At 43.2% G+C, this 16,167-nt stretch overlaps 1 protein-coding gene across 1 annotated transcript in view; it reads left to right on the top strand.

Moving 5' to 3' along the window:
• BICDL1 (BICD family like cargo adaptor 1) overlaps positions 1–16,167 on the top strand; it is a 38,577-nt gene that overhangs the window by 2,183 nt on the left and 20,227 nt on the right. Inside the window, exons 2-3 of the mRNA XM_070762308.1 lie at positions 1,468–1,683; positions 12,007–12,123. Of these exons, the coding sequence (XP_070618409.1) occupies positions 1,468–1,683; positions 12,007–12,123 (333 nt within the window). The remainder of the gene's footprint in view (positions 1–1,467; positions 1,684–12,006; positions 12,124–16,167) is intronic.

The following is a 16,167-nucleotide window of genomic DNA, read 5'->3' as shown; positions in this document are numbered from 1 at the left end:
TTGTTTATTCAATTTTTTATGCCGCCCTTTCTTCATGCTTACAATATCTCCGGGACCGCCTTCTGCCGCACAAATCGCAGCGACCAGTTAGGTCCCACAGAGTTGGCCTTCTCCGGGTCCCATCGACTAAACAATGTCGTCTGGCGGGACCCAGGGGAAGAGCCTTCTCTGTGGCGGCCCCGACTCTCTGGAACCAACTCCCCCCAGATATCAGAGTTGCCCCCACCCTCCTTGCCTTTCGCAAGCTCCTTAAAACCCACCTCTGTCATCAGGCATGGGGGAATTGAAATTTTCCCTTCCCCCCTAGGCTTATAGAATTTATACATGGTATGTTTGTATGTATGATTGGTTCTTTAAATTGGGGTTTTTTAGATCCACAGCTGACATTGGAACATCATCTTTCGGCTGGGCGAGGGGGGCGTTTGCCCAGGTTCGCCTGGTGCACCAGTTGCGGCCCTATTTGGACCGGGAGTCACTGCTCACAGTCGCTCATGCCCTCATAACCTCGAGGCTCGATTACTGCAACGCTCTCTACATGGGGCTACCTCTGAAAAGTGTTCGGAAACTTCAGATCGTGCAGAACGCAGCCACAAGAGCCATTGTGGGGCTTCCAAGATTCGCCCATGTTTCCTCAACACTCCGTGGCTTGCACTGGCTGCCGATCAGTTTCCGGTCACAATTCAAAGTGTTGGTCATGACCTTTAAAGCCCTACATGGCTTTGGACTAGACTACCTCCGGAACCACCTGCTACCGCACAAATCCCAGCGACTGATAAGGACCCACAGAGTTGGCCTTCTCCGGGTCCCGTCGACTAAACAATGTCGTTTGGCGGGCCCCAGGGGAAGAGCCTTTTCTGTGGTGGCCCCGGCCCTCTGGAACCAACTCCCCCCAGAGATTAGAATTGCCCCCACCCTCCCTGTCTTTCGTAAACTAGTCAAGACTCATTTATACCGCCAGGCACGGGGGAGTTGAGATATTCCTCCCCCCTAGGCCATTACAAGTTATGTATGGTATGTTTGTGTGTATGTTTGGTTTTATAATAAGGGTTTTTAGTTGTTTTATTGTTGGATTGGCACATGCTGTTTTATCATTGTTGTTAGCCTGGGGTCTAACCCGAGTCTACGGAGAGGGGCGGCATACAAATCCAATAAATTATTATTATTATTATTATTATTATTATTATTATTATTATTATTATTCTGATTGTGGCTTACATCAGCCTTTTCCATGATTACAAACCATTTACTTGCATTGTAATATCCTCCAGAGATAGATTCTATTCTGTTCTGTTCTGTTCTACTCTACCCTACCCTACCCTACCCTATCCTACTCTATATTCTATTCTACACTGCTCTACTTTACTCTACATTCTACTCTACTCTACTCTGTCCTTTCCTATTCATATCCTATCCTATCCATTCCATTCCATTCCATTCACCCTTCTCTTCTTTCCTCTCCTGACGCAGCACCTGGAGCAAGAGAAACATGAGCTCCGGAGACGCTTCGAGAACAAGGAGGGCGAGTGGGAAGGCCGCGTCTCGGAGCTGGAGAGCGATGTCAAGCAACTGCAGGACGAGCTGGAGAAGCAGCAGGTCCACCTGCGAGAAGCCGACCGGGAGAAGACGCGGGCGGTCCAGGAACTATCTGAACAGAACCAAAGACTCTTGGACCAGCTCAGCAAGGTGAGGGAGGCCCACCTTGGCCCTGGGGGAGGGGAAGGACAGTTGCGGTCGATGTGACAAGCTCCGTTGCAGTCGTTGGGGTCTCCATTGGCACTTAATGCCACAGGTAGCAGTGCAGTGGTTAGCATGCACCACTGCAGCTAATTCTGCAGACTGCCACTTGCTGGCAGTTTGGCAGATGGAATCTCAGTAGGTTCAAGGTTGACTCAGCCTTCCGTCCTTCTGAGATGTCGTGATTGGATCGAAGCCAGGTCCTTTGATAATAGACTTTGAGCCTGATGAACCGGATCTATCTGGGCATGGTCAGCCTGTGTGGCTGTCAGAGGAGTCGGACAGTGAGGAGGAGGGAAATATAGGGTGTGAAGGTCCCGCAGAGTTTATAGAACCCCTAACTGGGGCTCTGCCTTGGTCTGATGAAAAAGAGGAGGTGAGGTTCCCTATCCTGGATGCAAGAGTGAGAAGGATGCAGGGGAGGCAAGAGCAGTTAAGGAGACTCAGAAGGAGGACTTGAGCACATCTGTGTGCAGTCTACAATCTCAGGGTCTATAAAAGGGGGAGGAGATTGGGAGGTTCCCTTTGCAGAAAATCAACATTTGATCCTTTGAAGGAAAAGAGCATGTTAAGAGTCTTTGCCTTTCGTACAAACTTTCTGCAGTTCTAAAAAAATATAGCGTTAAGAAGTCTGTGAGTAATTTTGGTTTGAAAAATTTGTTTTGAAACCTTGCTTATCAGTTCTGCCACTCATTTTTTGGATTTTGGCACCCGAAGGACATTCCTTGGTCCTAATTTGTGTTTTTCAATAAATGTTAGATGATTATATTAGATTATATTATATTATATTATATTATATTATATTATATTAGATTAGATTAGATTAGATTAGATTTATTGGATTTATATGCCGCCCCTCTCCGTAGACTCGGGGCGGCTCACAACAATGGTAAACAATACATAATAACAAATCTAATATTTAGCAATCTAAATTACAGTTTTAAGTTAAAAAATCCAAAAGAACCCCAATATATAAAAAAACAAGCACACAATCGAATCATACACAAAAACTACATGGGCAAGGGGGAGATGTTTCAATTCCCCCATGCCTGACGGCAGAGGTGGGTTTTAAGGAGTTTTCGAAAGGCAAGGAGGGTGGGGGCAATCCTAATCTCTGGGGGGAACTGGTTTCAGAGGGTCAGAGCCACCACAGAGAAGGCTCTTCCCCTGGGTCCCGCCAGATGACAACGTTTAGTCGACGGGACCCGGAGAAGGCCAACTCTGTGGGACCTAACCAGTCGCTGGGATTCATGCGGCAGAAGGCGGTCCCAGAGATATTCTAGCCCGATGCCATGAAGGGCTTTATATGTTGATTGTACAATAGACTATCTCATTTCAAAACCCTGTGTTAGAGCCTTAATTGGAAGTTAATTGCTGCTTGTTTTGGTGTGTGAGACAGAACACAAGGTGGGTAAAATGAGGACCCTGATTTTGGGGGAGAAAGCTGCTGACTGTAAAAGCCGCTTAGAGAGGGCTGTGAAGCACTATGAAGCGGTACATAAAGTCTAAGGGCTGTTGCTATTAAGAGCCATGATGATGGAAGTATTGCCAGCTAATTCTGCCAACTGCCAGCAGTTCAATCCTGACCAGCTCAAGGTTGACTCAGCCTTCCATCCTTCCAAGGTGGGTTAAACGATGACCCTGATGGTTGGGGGCAAGAGGTAAAAACCACTTAAAAAGGTATATAAGTTGTTGTGGTTAGCTCTGGCCCAGCTCCTGCCCCAAGGACTGTGGATGTGGGGGAGACATCCACATGCTGCAGGCCTGTTTTGCCCCCGGTGGAATCTGCTGATGAAGGCTCCTCTGACCAAGAAGACATGAGTGACAGGGAGGAGGAGAGTGGGGCAGACAGCTCAGAAGGAGATCGATTCTCTAGCTCCTCCTTGGATTCGGAACAAGAGTTAATGATACAGCCACGCATGCGGAGAGCGATGCATAGGCAACAACAACTGAGAGATTATTATCAAAGGAAATGAGGCCACCTGTGGTTGGGTGGGGCTGTGGTCATTAGTGAGGCTGCTATAAAGAGCAGCATGTGGGTTTGGCCATTGTGGAGGATTATCTGATGGTTGTGTTTCGTGACTGCTTTACTGACTTTGACCTTTTGTGTGCTGATTTTTCCCCGCTTGGAAACTAAACCAGAGCAAAGTGTGTTTCACTTTGTGAAAGTAGAAGGACTGTGAATTGCCTCACAGCTGCAAGCTAAGTATCACAGAACTGATAAGGGACTTGTACAAATTACCAGTTTGTTTGGGGACGAGTGCTCTTTGCTATACCAAAAGAGGGCTTAGGTTAAGTGAATTTTCATTATAAAGAACATTGTTTTGATTTTTCAAATGTGTGTGTGTTTGAAATTGTATCTGTGCATTTTTGGGAGGATTCTACCAGAGAGCTCGACAGAACAATAAGTATGTAAGTCTAAGGGCTTTTACTATGAAGAGCTGTGGTGGTGGAAGAATTGCAAGCTAATTCTGCCCACTCTAAAATTTCCTGGGAAATTTTTCCAGGCTTGGGTTCTTAAGTAGAAAATGGTTCTTAGGAAGAGGCAAAAAATCTTGAACACCCGATTCTTATCTACAAAAGTTCTTAAGTAAAGGCGTTCTTAAGTAGAGGTACTACTGTACTCTGAAGTTTGGTATTCTAACGTTTGTTAGCCCAATGTGGAATGCTAACAGCAGGTTATAGTTTAGTTTATAGTTATAGTTTATTAGATTTGTATGCCGCCCCTCTCCGAAGACTCAAGGTACCCTTGACATTCCTGGAGGGGTCTGTAATATGGTAAATGATTTAGCTTTACTAGATAAATGGTCAAAGCAATGGAAACTTCAGTTTAATGTTTCCAAATGTAAAATAATGCACTTGGGGAAAAGGAATCCTCAATCTGAGTATTGTATTGGCAGTTCTGTGTTAGCAAAAACTTCAGAAGAGAAGGATTTAGGGGTAGTGATTTCTGAGTCTCAAAATGGGTGGTTGGTCAATCCACAGTAACTGAATTTAAACATGCCTGGGATAAACATATATCCATCCTAAGATAAAATACAGGAAATAGTATAAGGGCAGACTAGATGGACCATGAGGTCTTTTTCTGCCGTCAGTCTTCTATGTTTCTATGTTTCTATGTTGCTTGCCTGTGTACTATGATTTTTTTAAAAGAAAAACTTCTTATCGGAAATTGCTGGATTCGGGTATGCCGGTTTAATTGCTTCCAGGGCTACTAGGTTGGAAGAAGCCAAGCTGATCCTTGGAACTCAAAATGGCTTTTTTTCACAATATCGTTTACGACTTTTACACGCTTCTGTAGCTTTTCCCAATCTCAAAAAAACAGGCGGGCCCAGTTTTAACCTGGAGAATAAACTCAAATGGCCCTACAGCTCCCAAAGCTTACTTTTTAGAAGGTATAAATTTTTCGTCACCACAATGTAAAAACGATGTTGAGAGTTTGGAAAGAGTGCAGATAAAATCACCAAAGATGAGGAGGAGGCTGAAACATAGAGATCTAGCAGGTATCCATCTGATAATCCAGGGTTACTAGTAATTATTCAGTAATACAATCCAGATACATTAAATATATAAAATATTATTTACCATATTTTTTCGGAGTATAAGACGCACCTCAGGTATTCATCTGCCACCATCCTTAGTCTGGTCAGTTTCCACACATTATTTTATCTCCTGGTTGTTCTTCTCGGGCTCTCTGGTCGAATCCTCCCAAAAATTCACAGGTACAAATTTCAGACACACACACGTTTGAAAATTCAAAACAATGTTCTTTATAATGAAATTTCACTTAAACCAAGCCCTCTTTTGGGATAGCAAAGAGCCCTGGTCTCCAACCAAACTGGTAATTTGTACAAGTCCCTGATCAGTTCTGTGATACTTAACTTGCAGCTGTGAGGCAATTCACAGTCCTTCTTCTTTCACAAAGTGAAACACACTTTGCTCTGGTTTAGTTTCAAAGCGGGGGGAAAATCAGCACACAAAAGGTCAAAGTCAGTAAAGCAGGCACGAAACACAACGATCAGATAATCCTCCACAATGGCCAAACCCACAGGCTGCTATTTATAGCAGCCTCACTAATGACCACAGCCCCACCCAACCACAGGTGGCCTCATTTTCTTTGATAATAATCTCTCAGTTGTTGCTGCCTATGCATCGCTCTCCGCATGCGTGGCTGTATCATTAACTCTTGTTCCGAATCCAAGGAGGAGCTAGATAATTGATCTCCTTCTGAGCTGTCTGCCACACTCTCCTCCTCCCTGTCACTCATGTCTTCTTGGTCAGAGGAGCCTTTATCAGCAGATTCCACCGGGGGCAAAACAGGCCTGCAGCATGTGGATGTCTCCCCCACATCCACAGTCCTTGGGGCAGGAGCAGGGCCAGAGCTAACCACAACACTGATTAGGGCTTTAAAAAAACCTTTATTCCGAGAGAGTAACAAGGAAAGAACTTGCAAGCCAGCAAGAGCTGGGAACATCATTAACACCTGGTTAGGGCTGGGAAGAAACATTTGGAGCAAATTAGAGCAATGAAAAAAAACCTGCAAAGATTTAGGGCTTGGAAAACATTCTTCACACTGAGCAGCAATGAAAGAACCTGCAAAGTAAGAGCTGGGAAGATTGTTAGCACCTAGTTAGGGCTGTGGGGGTGAAAGCTTAAAAAAAAGCTACATTCAGAGTATAAGACTCACCTGAATTTTCAGCCTCTTTTAGGGAGGGAAAAAATGTGTCTTATACTCCCAAAATATATACTCCCGCACGAATCCCAGCGACCAGTTAGGTCCCACAGAGTGGGCCTTCTCCGGGTCCCGTCAATGAAACAATGTCGGTTGGCGGGGCCCAGCGGAAGAGCCTTCTCTGTGGTGGCCCCGACCCTCTGGAACCAACTCCCCCCAGAGATTAGAATAGCCCCCACCCTCCTTGCCTTTCGTAAGCTCGTCAAAACCCACCTCTGCCGTCAGGCATGGGGGAATTAAGATAATCTTTCCCCCTAGGCTTCTACAATTTATGCATGGTATGTTTGTATGTATGATTGGTTTTATAACAAGGGTTTTTAACTGTTGTAGTATTGGATTTTTACATTCTGTTTTTTGTCACTGTTGTTAGCCACCCCGAGTCTACGGAGAGGGGCGGCATACAAATCCAATTTTTAAAAAAATACAGTACTTTAACAAATATCTTAGTCAAGAACATTCCTAGTCATACACATTTAAATCCGTCAATAACTTTCAATACATACACAATACTACAAGATTACTTGTTCAGCTTACAAATGCATTCAACAGGCATTTGAACACACAGTTCTAAATACAACCAAAACCAACTAGTTATGTATGTAGTACTAACAAAGGGTTGGAAGAGACGATGATTTCTCGCTAGGACCCCATAGCCTCATTTAGCGCCTCTAATCGCCTGCTAGGTTAGCGAAGTGCCGCCCTGATGCTCAGTTATAATCCGACAGCTCGCTAGTAACACACATTATATGTGAACCTTCTGGGTTTAATCTCAGATCCAGATGGAACAGCCAGCTTGCTCGTCTGCTCACTAGCTCGGATTTGAAGCGAGGATCCAACTTTGGAAATTAAATGGTCGCGTTTTGACCCTGATACTCAAAGACGACAAACCCTCAGTAGCTGAATCAATGGTTCCTTTATTCGGAATGCCGGAAGTCTCGGCAAAAAGTTTCTGTCTCACTGCAGGCTAACAAGGCTGTCCGACAGGGAGATGAATAGTTGTCTACCACGTCTATTCATCTCCGTCTCCTGCCTTTTATCCCCAGAACTAGGGTGGGGCTTCACTAGTAGTGGTGGCTCTTCTGTCCCAAGGACTGTTGTATATACTCCTGATCAGTTGGAGGTTGATGAAGATATTGAGGACTCGGATTCAGATAGTGTTTATGAAGTAGTGGGGGGATGGGGTTACAGGTAGTAGAACAGGTGGGAGGCCAGCCACAGGATGGGGCTATGAGTTCAGGATCTAGCGAGGGAGAATCAGACACTCGCTGGGTTAACCCTAAATTCAGAAGAGTCCAGAAACGTAGAGAGCAGAGGTCTGGAAGAAGATATTAAGGAGAGGAATGGGTTAAATATTGTAGTGATGTATTTGGCACATCAAGGGGTCAGTGGAGAAGAAGGGTGGAGTTTCAACCTTGCCGAAAAGAATAATGGATGTGTTTTTGCCACGCTAAAGTAAGCCAAAGTATTTTGTATTGTATTCAGTCAGTGCTGCTGTTTTTTCAAAGTTATTTGGTTAGGAAAATAAATCTTGTGTAAGTGAAGCAGGAAAAGGAATGTGTGAAATGCGGCTAAGAGAGAGATAATGGACCGAGTGATCTCTGGAATGTGATTGAAGTACAGGAGAGCATAGAAATAAACGGAGTTGCTTTATTCATGAAATTATGCATTTAATAAGAGTTATTTGTAATTACTAAATTTCTACCAGAAACCAGAACAAGGACCAGCCCATAGATTTCCATGGCTCTCCTCTCCTCTGCCTTCTGCGCATCAGGCACAGGACCCAGCTGTTTTTCCTCTTCCTCTTCCTCATCAGCCATCTCCAGACCTGGGGGCTGTTGACTCTCCATTTGAGAGGGTGGGGCTTCACTAGCAGTGGTGGCTCTTCTGTCCCAAGGACCAGCCCATAGATTTCTATTGCTCTCCTCTCCTCTGCCTTCTCCACATCAGGCACTGGACCCAGCTGTTCCTCCTCCTCCTCCTCCTATTATTATTATTATTATTATTATTATTATTATTATTCAGATTGATATGCTGCCCCTCTCCGAGGACTCAGGGGCAGCTTACAACATATAAAGAACAATGTACATCGAAATCCAATTAATTAAAATTAAAAATCTAAAAACCAATTAAAATGCACTCATATCCATTCAGTCACCAATGCTGGCTAGATGACGTGCCTCCTGTCGTCATCCCCCCCCCATACACACACACACACACACGGCACATCGAAACAGCTCGGACGGTTACCGCCAGAGATGATCCATCTCAGCCAACGTCAAGACCAGCGGACGCTCCCAAGCCCTCCGTCACCAGTTGCTAAGCGACTGTTTATCATTCCCCTTCCAGGCAGCTGCTGTTGCCATGGTAACCCGGTGGTGGTTCCTGGGATTTTTTTTTAAAAAAATTTTGGGGTTTCCACTGTACCGTTACGGGTGAGCCCAGGGGAATAACGGAGGGAGACACGACAATGACGTTGGACATGACTTGATATCATGGCCGCCTTTCCCGCTGATAAAAATGTTCCTGCTGGACCTGGTGGCAGAAGGTCGATCCATCTGAACACAGGTGGTCAGCCTTCCTTACGGTCCAACTTTCATAGCCTTTCCTTCCTTCCTTCCTTCCCTTCCATCCTTCCTTCCTTCCATCTTTCCTTCCATCCTTCCTTCCTTCCTTCCCCTTCCTTCCTTCCCCTTCCTTCCCTCCTTCCTTCCCTTTCTTTTCCTTCCTTCCTTCACTTTCTTTTCTTTTTTCCTTGCTTCCTTCCATCCATCCATCCTTCCTTCACTTTCATTTCTTTTCCTTCCTTCCTTCCCTTTCTTTTCCTTGTTTCCTTGCTTCCTTCCTTCCTTCTTTCCTGCCTTTCTGCCTACCTTCACTTTCATTTCTTTTCCTTCCTTCCTTCCTTCCTTCCATACATCCTTCCCTCCTTATTTATTTATTTGTTTTGTCAAGTGAAGATATGATAATATTAAGATACATGATACTAATAAAAGTCAAAAACTGGAAAAAAAGAGTATTAAAAAGAATAATACATGCAACATTAAGGACAGGGGACGGAAGGCACGCTGGTGCGCTAATGCACGCCCCTTACTGACCTCTTAGGAATCGGGAGAGGTCAACAGTGGATAGTCTAGGGGTCAGGTTTTGAGGGTTAGGGGATGATACTACAGAGTCTGGTAGTGAGTTCCATGCATCAACTACTCGGTTGCTGAAGTCGTGTTTCCTTCTTTCCTTCCTTCCCTTCCCTTTCATTTCTTTTCCTTCCTTCCTTCCTTCCTTCCTTCCTTCGTTCCTTCCCTTCCCTTTTCCAACTTTAACAGCCAGACATTACAACTGGGAAAACCACAGCCTTGACTATACACACTTTTATTGGCATCCTTCTTCTTAGCTGCTGCTAAATCAGAAGGCTGGTTTGCAACCCTTAGCATCCAAGCAAAAGGCCCCATTCCATCAACATGGTGAACCAGCTGTGACTTGTCTTTTTAAGTCCCCAGAGGAGATTGAAGATAGGTTCATCCGATCTCAATCTCGCTTTCTTTTCTCTCTTTCGGGAAGTCCTTTGTCCTTGACAGTCCGGTAAACAACTAGTACTAGTGGTAAATGACTACTTCAGCTTCAACCACAACAACGCTCGAGCACACAACAAATACAAACTTAAAGTAAACCTCTCCAAATCCGACTGCAGGAAATACGACTTTAGTCACAGAGTAGTTGATGCCTGCCTGCCTTCCTATATTGCAAATCTCCTTCCTTCTTTCGTTTCTTCTTTCCTTAATTTACAAATGGCAAACTTCCTTCCTTCCTTATTTCATTTCTTTCCCTTCCTTCCTTTCCTTCTCCTTCCTTCCTTCCATCCTTCCCTTTCATTTCTTTCCCTTCCTTCCTTTCCTTCTCCTTCCTTCCTTCCATCCTTCCCTTTCATTTCTTTTCCTTCCTTCCTTCCTTCCGTGTCATTTCTTTTCCTTCCTTTCTTTCCCTCCTTCTCCTTCCTTCTTTCCTTTCTTCTTTCCCATATTGCAAACATCCTTCTTTCTTTTGTTTCTTCTTTCCTTAATTTACAAATGGCAAACTTCCTTCCTTCCTTCCTTCCTTCCTTACTTCCATTTCATTTCTTTCCCTTCCTTTCTTTCCTTCTCCTTCCTTCCTTCCATCCTTCCATGTCATTTCTTTTCCTTCCTTTCTTTCCTTCTCCTTCCTTCCTTCCATCCTTCCGTGTCATTTCTTTCCCTTCCTTCCTTTCCTTCTCCTTCCTTCCTTCCATCCTTCCCTTTCATTTCTTTCCCTTCCTTCCTTTCCTTCTCCTTCCTTCCTTCCATCCTTCCCTTTCATTTCTTTTCCTTCCTTCCTTCCTTCCGTGTCATTTCTTTTCCTTCCTTTCTTTCCCTCCTTCTCCTTCCTTCTTTCCTTTCTTCTTTCCCATATTGCAAACATCCTTCTTTCTTTTGTTTCTTCTTTCCTTAATTTACAAATGGCAAACTTCCTTCCTTCCTTCCTTACTTCCATTTCATTTCTTTCCCTTCCTTTCTTTCCTTCTCCTTCCTTCCTTCCATCCTTCCGTGTCATTTCTTTTCCTTCCTTTCTTTCCTTCTCCTTCCTTCCTTCCATCCTTCCGTGTCATTTCTTTTCCTTCCTTCCTTCCGTGTCATTTCTTTTCCTTCCTTCCTTTCCTTCTCCTTCCTTCCTTCCATCCTTCCGTGTCATTTCTTTTCCTTCCTTTCTTTCCCTCCTTCTCCTTCCTTCTTTCCTTTCTTCTTTCCCATATTGCAAACATCCTTCTTTCTTTTGTTTCTTCTTTCCTTAATTTACAAATGGCAAACTTCCTTCCTTCCTTATTTCATTTCTTTCCCTTCCTTCCTTTCCTTCTCCTTCCTTCCTTCCATCCTTCCGTGTCATTTCTTTTCCTTCCTTCCTTTCCTTCTCCTTCCTTCCTTCCATCCTTCCGTGTCATTTCTTTTCCTTCCTTTCTTTCCCTCCTTCTCCTTCCTTCTTTCCTTTCTTCTTTCCCATATTGCAAACATCCTTCTGTCTTTCATTTCTTCTTTCCTTAATTTACAAATTGCAAACTTCCTTCCTTCCTTCCTTCCATTTCATTTCTTTCCCTTCCTTCCTTTCCTTCTGCTTCCTTCCTTCCATCCTTCCCTTTCTTTTCCTTCCTTCCTTCTGTGTCATTTCTTTTCCTTCCTTCCTTTCCTTCTCCTTCCTTCTTTCCTTCCTTCTTTCCTTCCTTCTTTCCCATACCGCAAACATCCTTCTTTCTTTTGTTTCTTCTTTCCTTAATTTACAAATTGCAAACTTCCTTCCTTCCTTTCCTTTCCTTTCCTTTATCTTCCTTCCTTTCCTCTCATTGTCCTTCCTTCCTTCCTTTTCCCCCAGGCCATTCTCCCTGGATTTCCTATTGATTTCTCATCCAAATGTTAACCACATCCAACCCAACTTTAGTTTTTCCAACATCCTCCAAGGTTGATCAGTGCTATGAGCCAACAATGGCCATGGCTCCCTTTAAACGTCCATTAAAATTACGGTGTCTTCTTATATTGCAGGCATCGGAAGCGGAAAGGAAGCTTTCCACACAGGTTCATGTCCTCCAAGAGGACTTCAGGGAGAAGAGGTCGTCCACCAACCAGCACATCGTACGTCTTGAGAGCCTCCAAGCAGAGGTGAGTCTCCTCCTCCAAGGTTGGACGGTCTTTCTTCTACCAGTTTAGGCAAACCGGACCGAACCAGGGCCATTTCACCAGGGCAACCTGGCCGTGGCTAACGCACTGCACCCATCTTACTGTGGCCTTCTCACCACAATGAGTTGGTGTTCTGGAACTGTCGGCACTCAAGGCGATAGATATTATCCGTCACTGTTTCTTTGACATTATTTCTGTTGACTAGAATTTGATCTCCAAGATCCTTTCCAGCTCTGTGTTTTGACTGGAATGGAATGGAATGGAATATAATAGAAAACAGAACAGAATACAATACAATACAATAGAAAACAGAACAAAATAGAATAGAATAAGGAAGAATAGGGCAGAGCAGAACAGAACAGAACAGAATAGAATAGGAATAGAGAAGAATAGAATAAAAAGAATGCAGTGGAATGGGGAAGGGGAAGAGAAGAGAAGGGGAGGGGAGGGGAGAGGACAGGAGAGAAGAAGAGAAGAGGAATGGAATAAAAATAGAATAGAATGGGATGGGATGGGATGGAATAGAGAAGAATAGAATAAAAAGAATGGAATGGAATGGGGAAGAGAAGAGAAGAGCAGAGGAGGGGAGGGGAAGGGAGAGGACAGGAAAAAAGAAGAGAAGAGAAGAGGAATGGAATAAAAATAGAATAGAATAGAATGGGATGGGATGGGATGGAATAGGGAAGAATAAAAAGAATGGAATGGAATGGGGAAGAGAAGAGAAGAGAAGGGGAGGGGAAGGGAGAAGACAGGAGAGAAGAAGAGAAGAGAAGAGGAATGGAATAAAAATAGAATGGGATGGGATGGGATGGGATGGGATGGAATAGAGAAGAATAGAATAAAAAGAATGCAGTGGAATGGGGAAGGGGAAGAGAAGAGAAGGGGAGGGGAGGGGAGAGGACAGGAGAGAAGAAGAGAAGAGGAATGGAATAAAAATAGAATAGAATGGGATGGGATGGGATGGAATAGAGAAGAATAGAATAAAAAGAATGGAATGGAATGGGGAAGAGAAGAGAAGAGCAGAGGAGGGGAGGGGAAGGGAGAGGACAGGAAAAAAGAAGAGAAGAGAAGAGGAATGGAATAAAAATAGAATAGAATAGAATGGGATGGGATGGGATGGAATAGGGAAGAATAAAAAGAATGGAATGGAATGGGGAAGAGAAGAGAAGAGAAGGGGAGGGGAAGGGAGAAGACAGGAGAGAAGAAGAGAAGAGAAGAGGAATGGAATAAAAATAGAATGGGATGGGATGGGATGGGATGGGATGGAATAGAGAAGAATAGAATAAAAAGAATGGAATGTAATGGGGAAGAGAAGAGAAGAGAAGGGGAGGGGAGAGGACAGGAGAGAAGAAGAGAAGAGAAGAGGAATGGAATAAAAATAGAATAGAATAGAATGGGATGGGATGGAATAGAGAAGAATAGAATAAAAAGAATGGAATGGGGAAGAGAAGAGAAGGGGAGGGGAAGGGAGAAGACAGGAGAGAAGAAGAGAAGAGGAATGGAATAAAAATAGAATAGAATGGGATGGGATGGAATAGAATAGAATAGAATAGAATAGAATTCTTTATTGGTCTAGTGTGATTGGACACACAAGGAATTTGTCATTGGTGCAGATGCTCTCAGTGTACATAAAAGAAAAGAGACATTTGTCAAGAATCACGAGGTACCACACTTAATGATTGTCATCATTATCACCTCCCCAAAAAAGTTTCGGATAAAAAGCACACATCAAAATCCTCAAAACCATTGTGGATATAAGTCTGGGGAGAAGAAACCCCCCAATTGCTTAACCACAAGAGAATTTGGGGATACAACCTTGAAAATTTTCTCCGAGTGCCTACTATAATATTTGAGTTGTCCCTCAGCGATCTTTCCAGATAAGAGGAAGACTTTAGAGAACGTAGTTGAGATGTTCCCCTTCCTTACTTGTTCCCGACCCCAACATTTTGTCAACCCTAATTGTCCCATTTTTAACCTTCCTTCCTCCTACCCCGTCTTCCTCTTATCGGAGCAGCAAATCCTGGAAGTAAGTATGATATGTTTTCACCGGGTTTGAAATGCATGTCGTCCGATCCAACTGTTTTTGCATGTCATCTTCATCCTCTACTTGTGGTTTTTTGGCTTCTCAGCTTCTTCATGATCTTTGTGTCTCACTGGTCTGCACATGAGATGTTGGTAGAGTCACTCACGTGTAACATACATGAACTGTTCGCTGCCTTTGGAAGCACACCAGCTGTCATGCTCATTCACCAAACCTCTGCCCGTTAGCATGTGCGGTTGAGCCAAACGGTCCATCTCATTCATCACCTTCTGCGGTCAGTGGGATGCTTTGAGGAATTTCCGGTCTCAATTCAAAGTGTTGGTCATGACCTTTAAAGCCCTACATGGCATTGGGCCAGAATACATCCGGAACCGCCTTCTACCGCACGAATCCCAGCGGCCGATAAGGTCCCACAGAGTTGGCCTTCTCCGGGTCCCGTCGACCAAACAATGTCGTTTGGCGGGCCCCAGGGGAAGAGCCTTCTCTGTGGTGGCCCCAGCCCTCTGGAATCAACTCTCCCCAGAGATTAGAACGGCCTCCATTCTCCTTGTCTTTCGCAAATTACTCAAGACCCACCTTTGTCACCAGGCATGGGGGAGTTAGGATATTCCTTCCCCTAGGCCATTACAAGTTATGTATGGTATGTTTGTGCGTATGTTTGTGTTTTATAATAAGGGTTTTTAGTTGTTTTATTAAATTGGATTGTTACATGTTGTTTTTTATCATTGTTATTAGCCGCCCCGAGTCTGCGGAGAGGGGTGGCATACAAATCCAATAAATAAATAAATAAATAAAAAATAAATAAATAAAAAAATAAATATAAATATAAATATAAATATAAATATAAATATAAATATAAATATAAATATAAATATAAATATAAATAAAAATAAAAATAAAAATAAAATAAAATAAAATAAAAATAAAAATAAAAATAAAAATAAAAATAAAAATAAAAATAAAAATAAAAATAAAAATAAAAATAAAAATAAAAATAAAAATAAAAATAAAAATAAAAATAAAAATAAAAATAAAAATAAAAATAAAAATAAAAATAAAAATAAATAAATAATTTCTCATTGCTCTCAAGAATCCTTGGGAAATTTTCCAAATTTCTGGATGGAGAAACGTATCCATGTGGAATAGCCTGGGAGGCTATGAGAAAATCTGCTTTTAAATAATAATAATAATAATAATAATCTTTATTAATTATTTGCATTAAGAAAAAAAACGTAAATACTTTTTTTTTCAGATAGGTTGCAACTTGTAGCAGTTGCAAGTTGAGGACTAGCGGTGGTTATTAAAATTTATTAAAATCGTGGCGGGATTCCACTCCGAGCTGTGTTCAATCATGCCTGTCAAGTTGGTTCTCTGGATCAAATTGGCAAGTCAGGTTTGAAAGGTCAACTTCCAATCCATTGTCTCCAAATCGACTGCCCTCTGTGGATCGAAGGAAAGGCTTCTTTTTTTTAATTGAATCAGACTTCAGTCAATCGATTCGGAAGTTCCCCAATGAATCGCGCTGGCAGTTTTTGCAAAACAGATTTTTCTCTCCTTTCACCCCCCCCCCCAAGAGAGCCGCTAATTCAACTCCTCGGGGTTCCCGCGTAATAGGTATTGAGAAAAGGCGTCTCGTTTAATCAACCTTATGTAGGATCAGGTGGGAAATCTTTCTTAAATTCCCAAAGTGCGACGAGAGAAATGCAACATGGAAGAAACCAGGCTGGAGCGGAGTTTGCGAAAGGCAAGGAGGGTGGGAGCAGTTCTGATCTCCGGAAGGAGTTGGTTCCAGAGGGTCGGGGCCGCCACAGAGAAGGCTCTTCCCCTGGGCCCCGCCAGATGACATTGTTTCGTCGACGGGACCCAGAGAAGGCCAACTCTGTGGGACCTAATTGGTTGCTGGGATTCGTGCGGCAGAAGGCGGTCCTGGAGATATTCTGGGATATAATAATAATAATAATAATAATAATAATAATAATAATAAC

The sequence above is a fragment of the Erythrolamprus reginae genome, chromosome 10, assembly GCF_031021105.1.
Source record: "Erythrolamprus reginae isolate rEryReg1 chromosome 10, rEryReg1.hap1, whole genome shotgun sequence".
Taxonomy (NCBI): domain Eukaryota; kingdom Metazoa; phylum Chordata; class Lepidosauria; order Squamata; family Dipsadidae; genus Erythrolamprus; species Erythrolamprus reginae.
The sequence above is the reverse complement of the archived record's forward strand: the minus strand, read 5'-3'. Positions and strand labels throughout refer to the sequence as shown.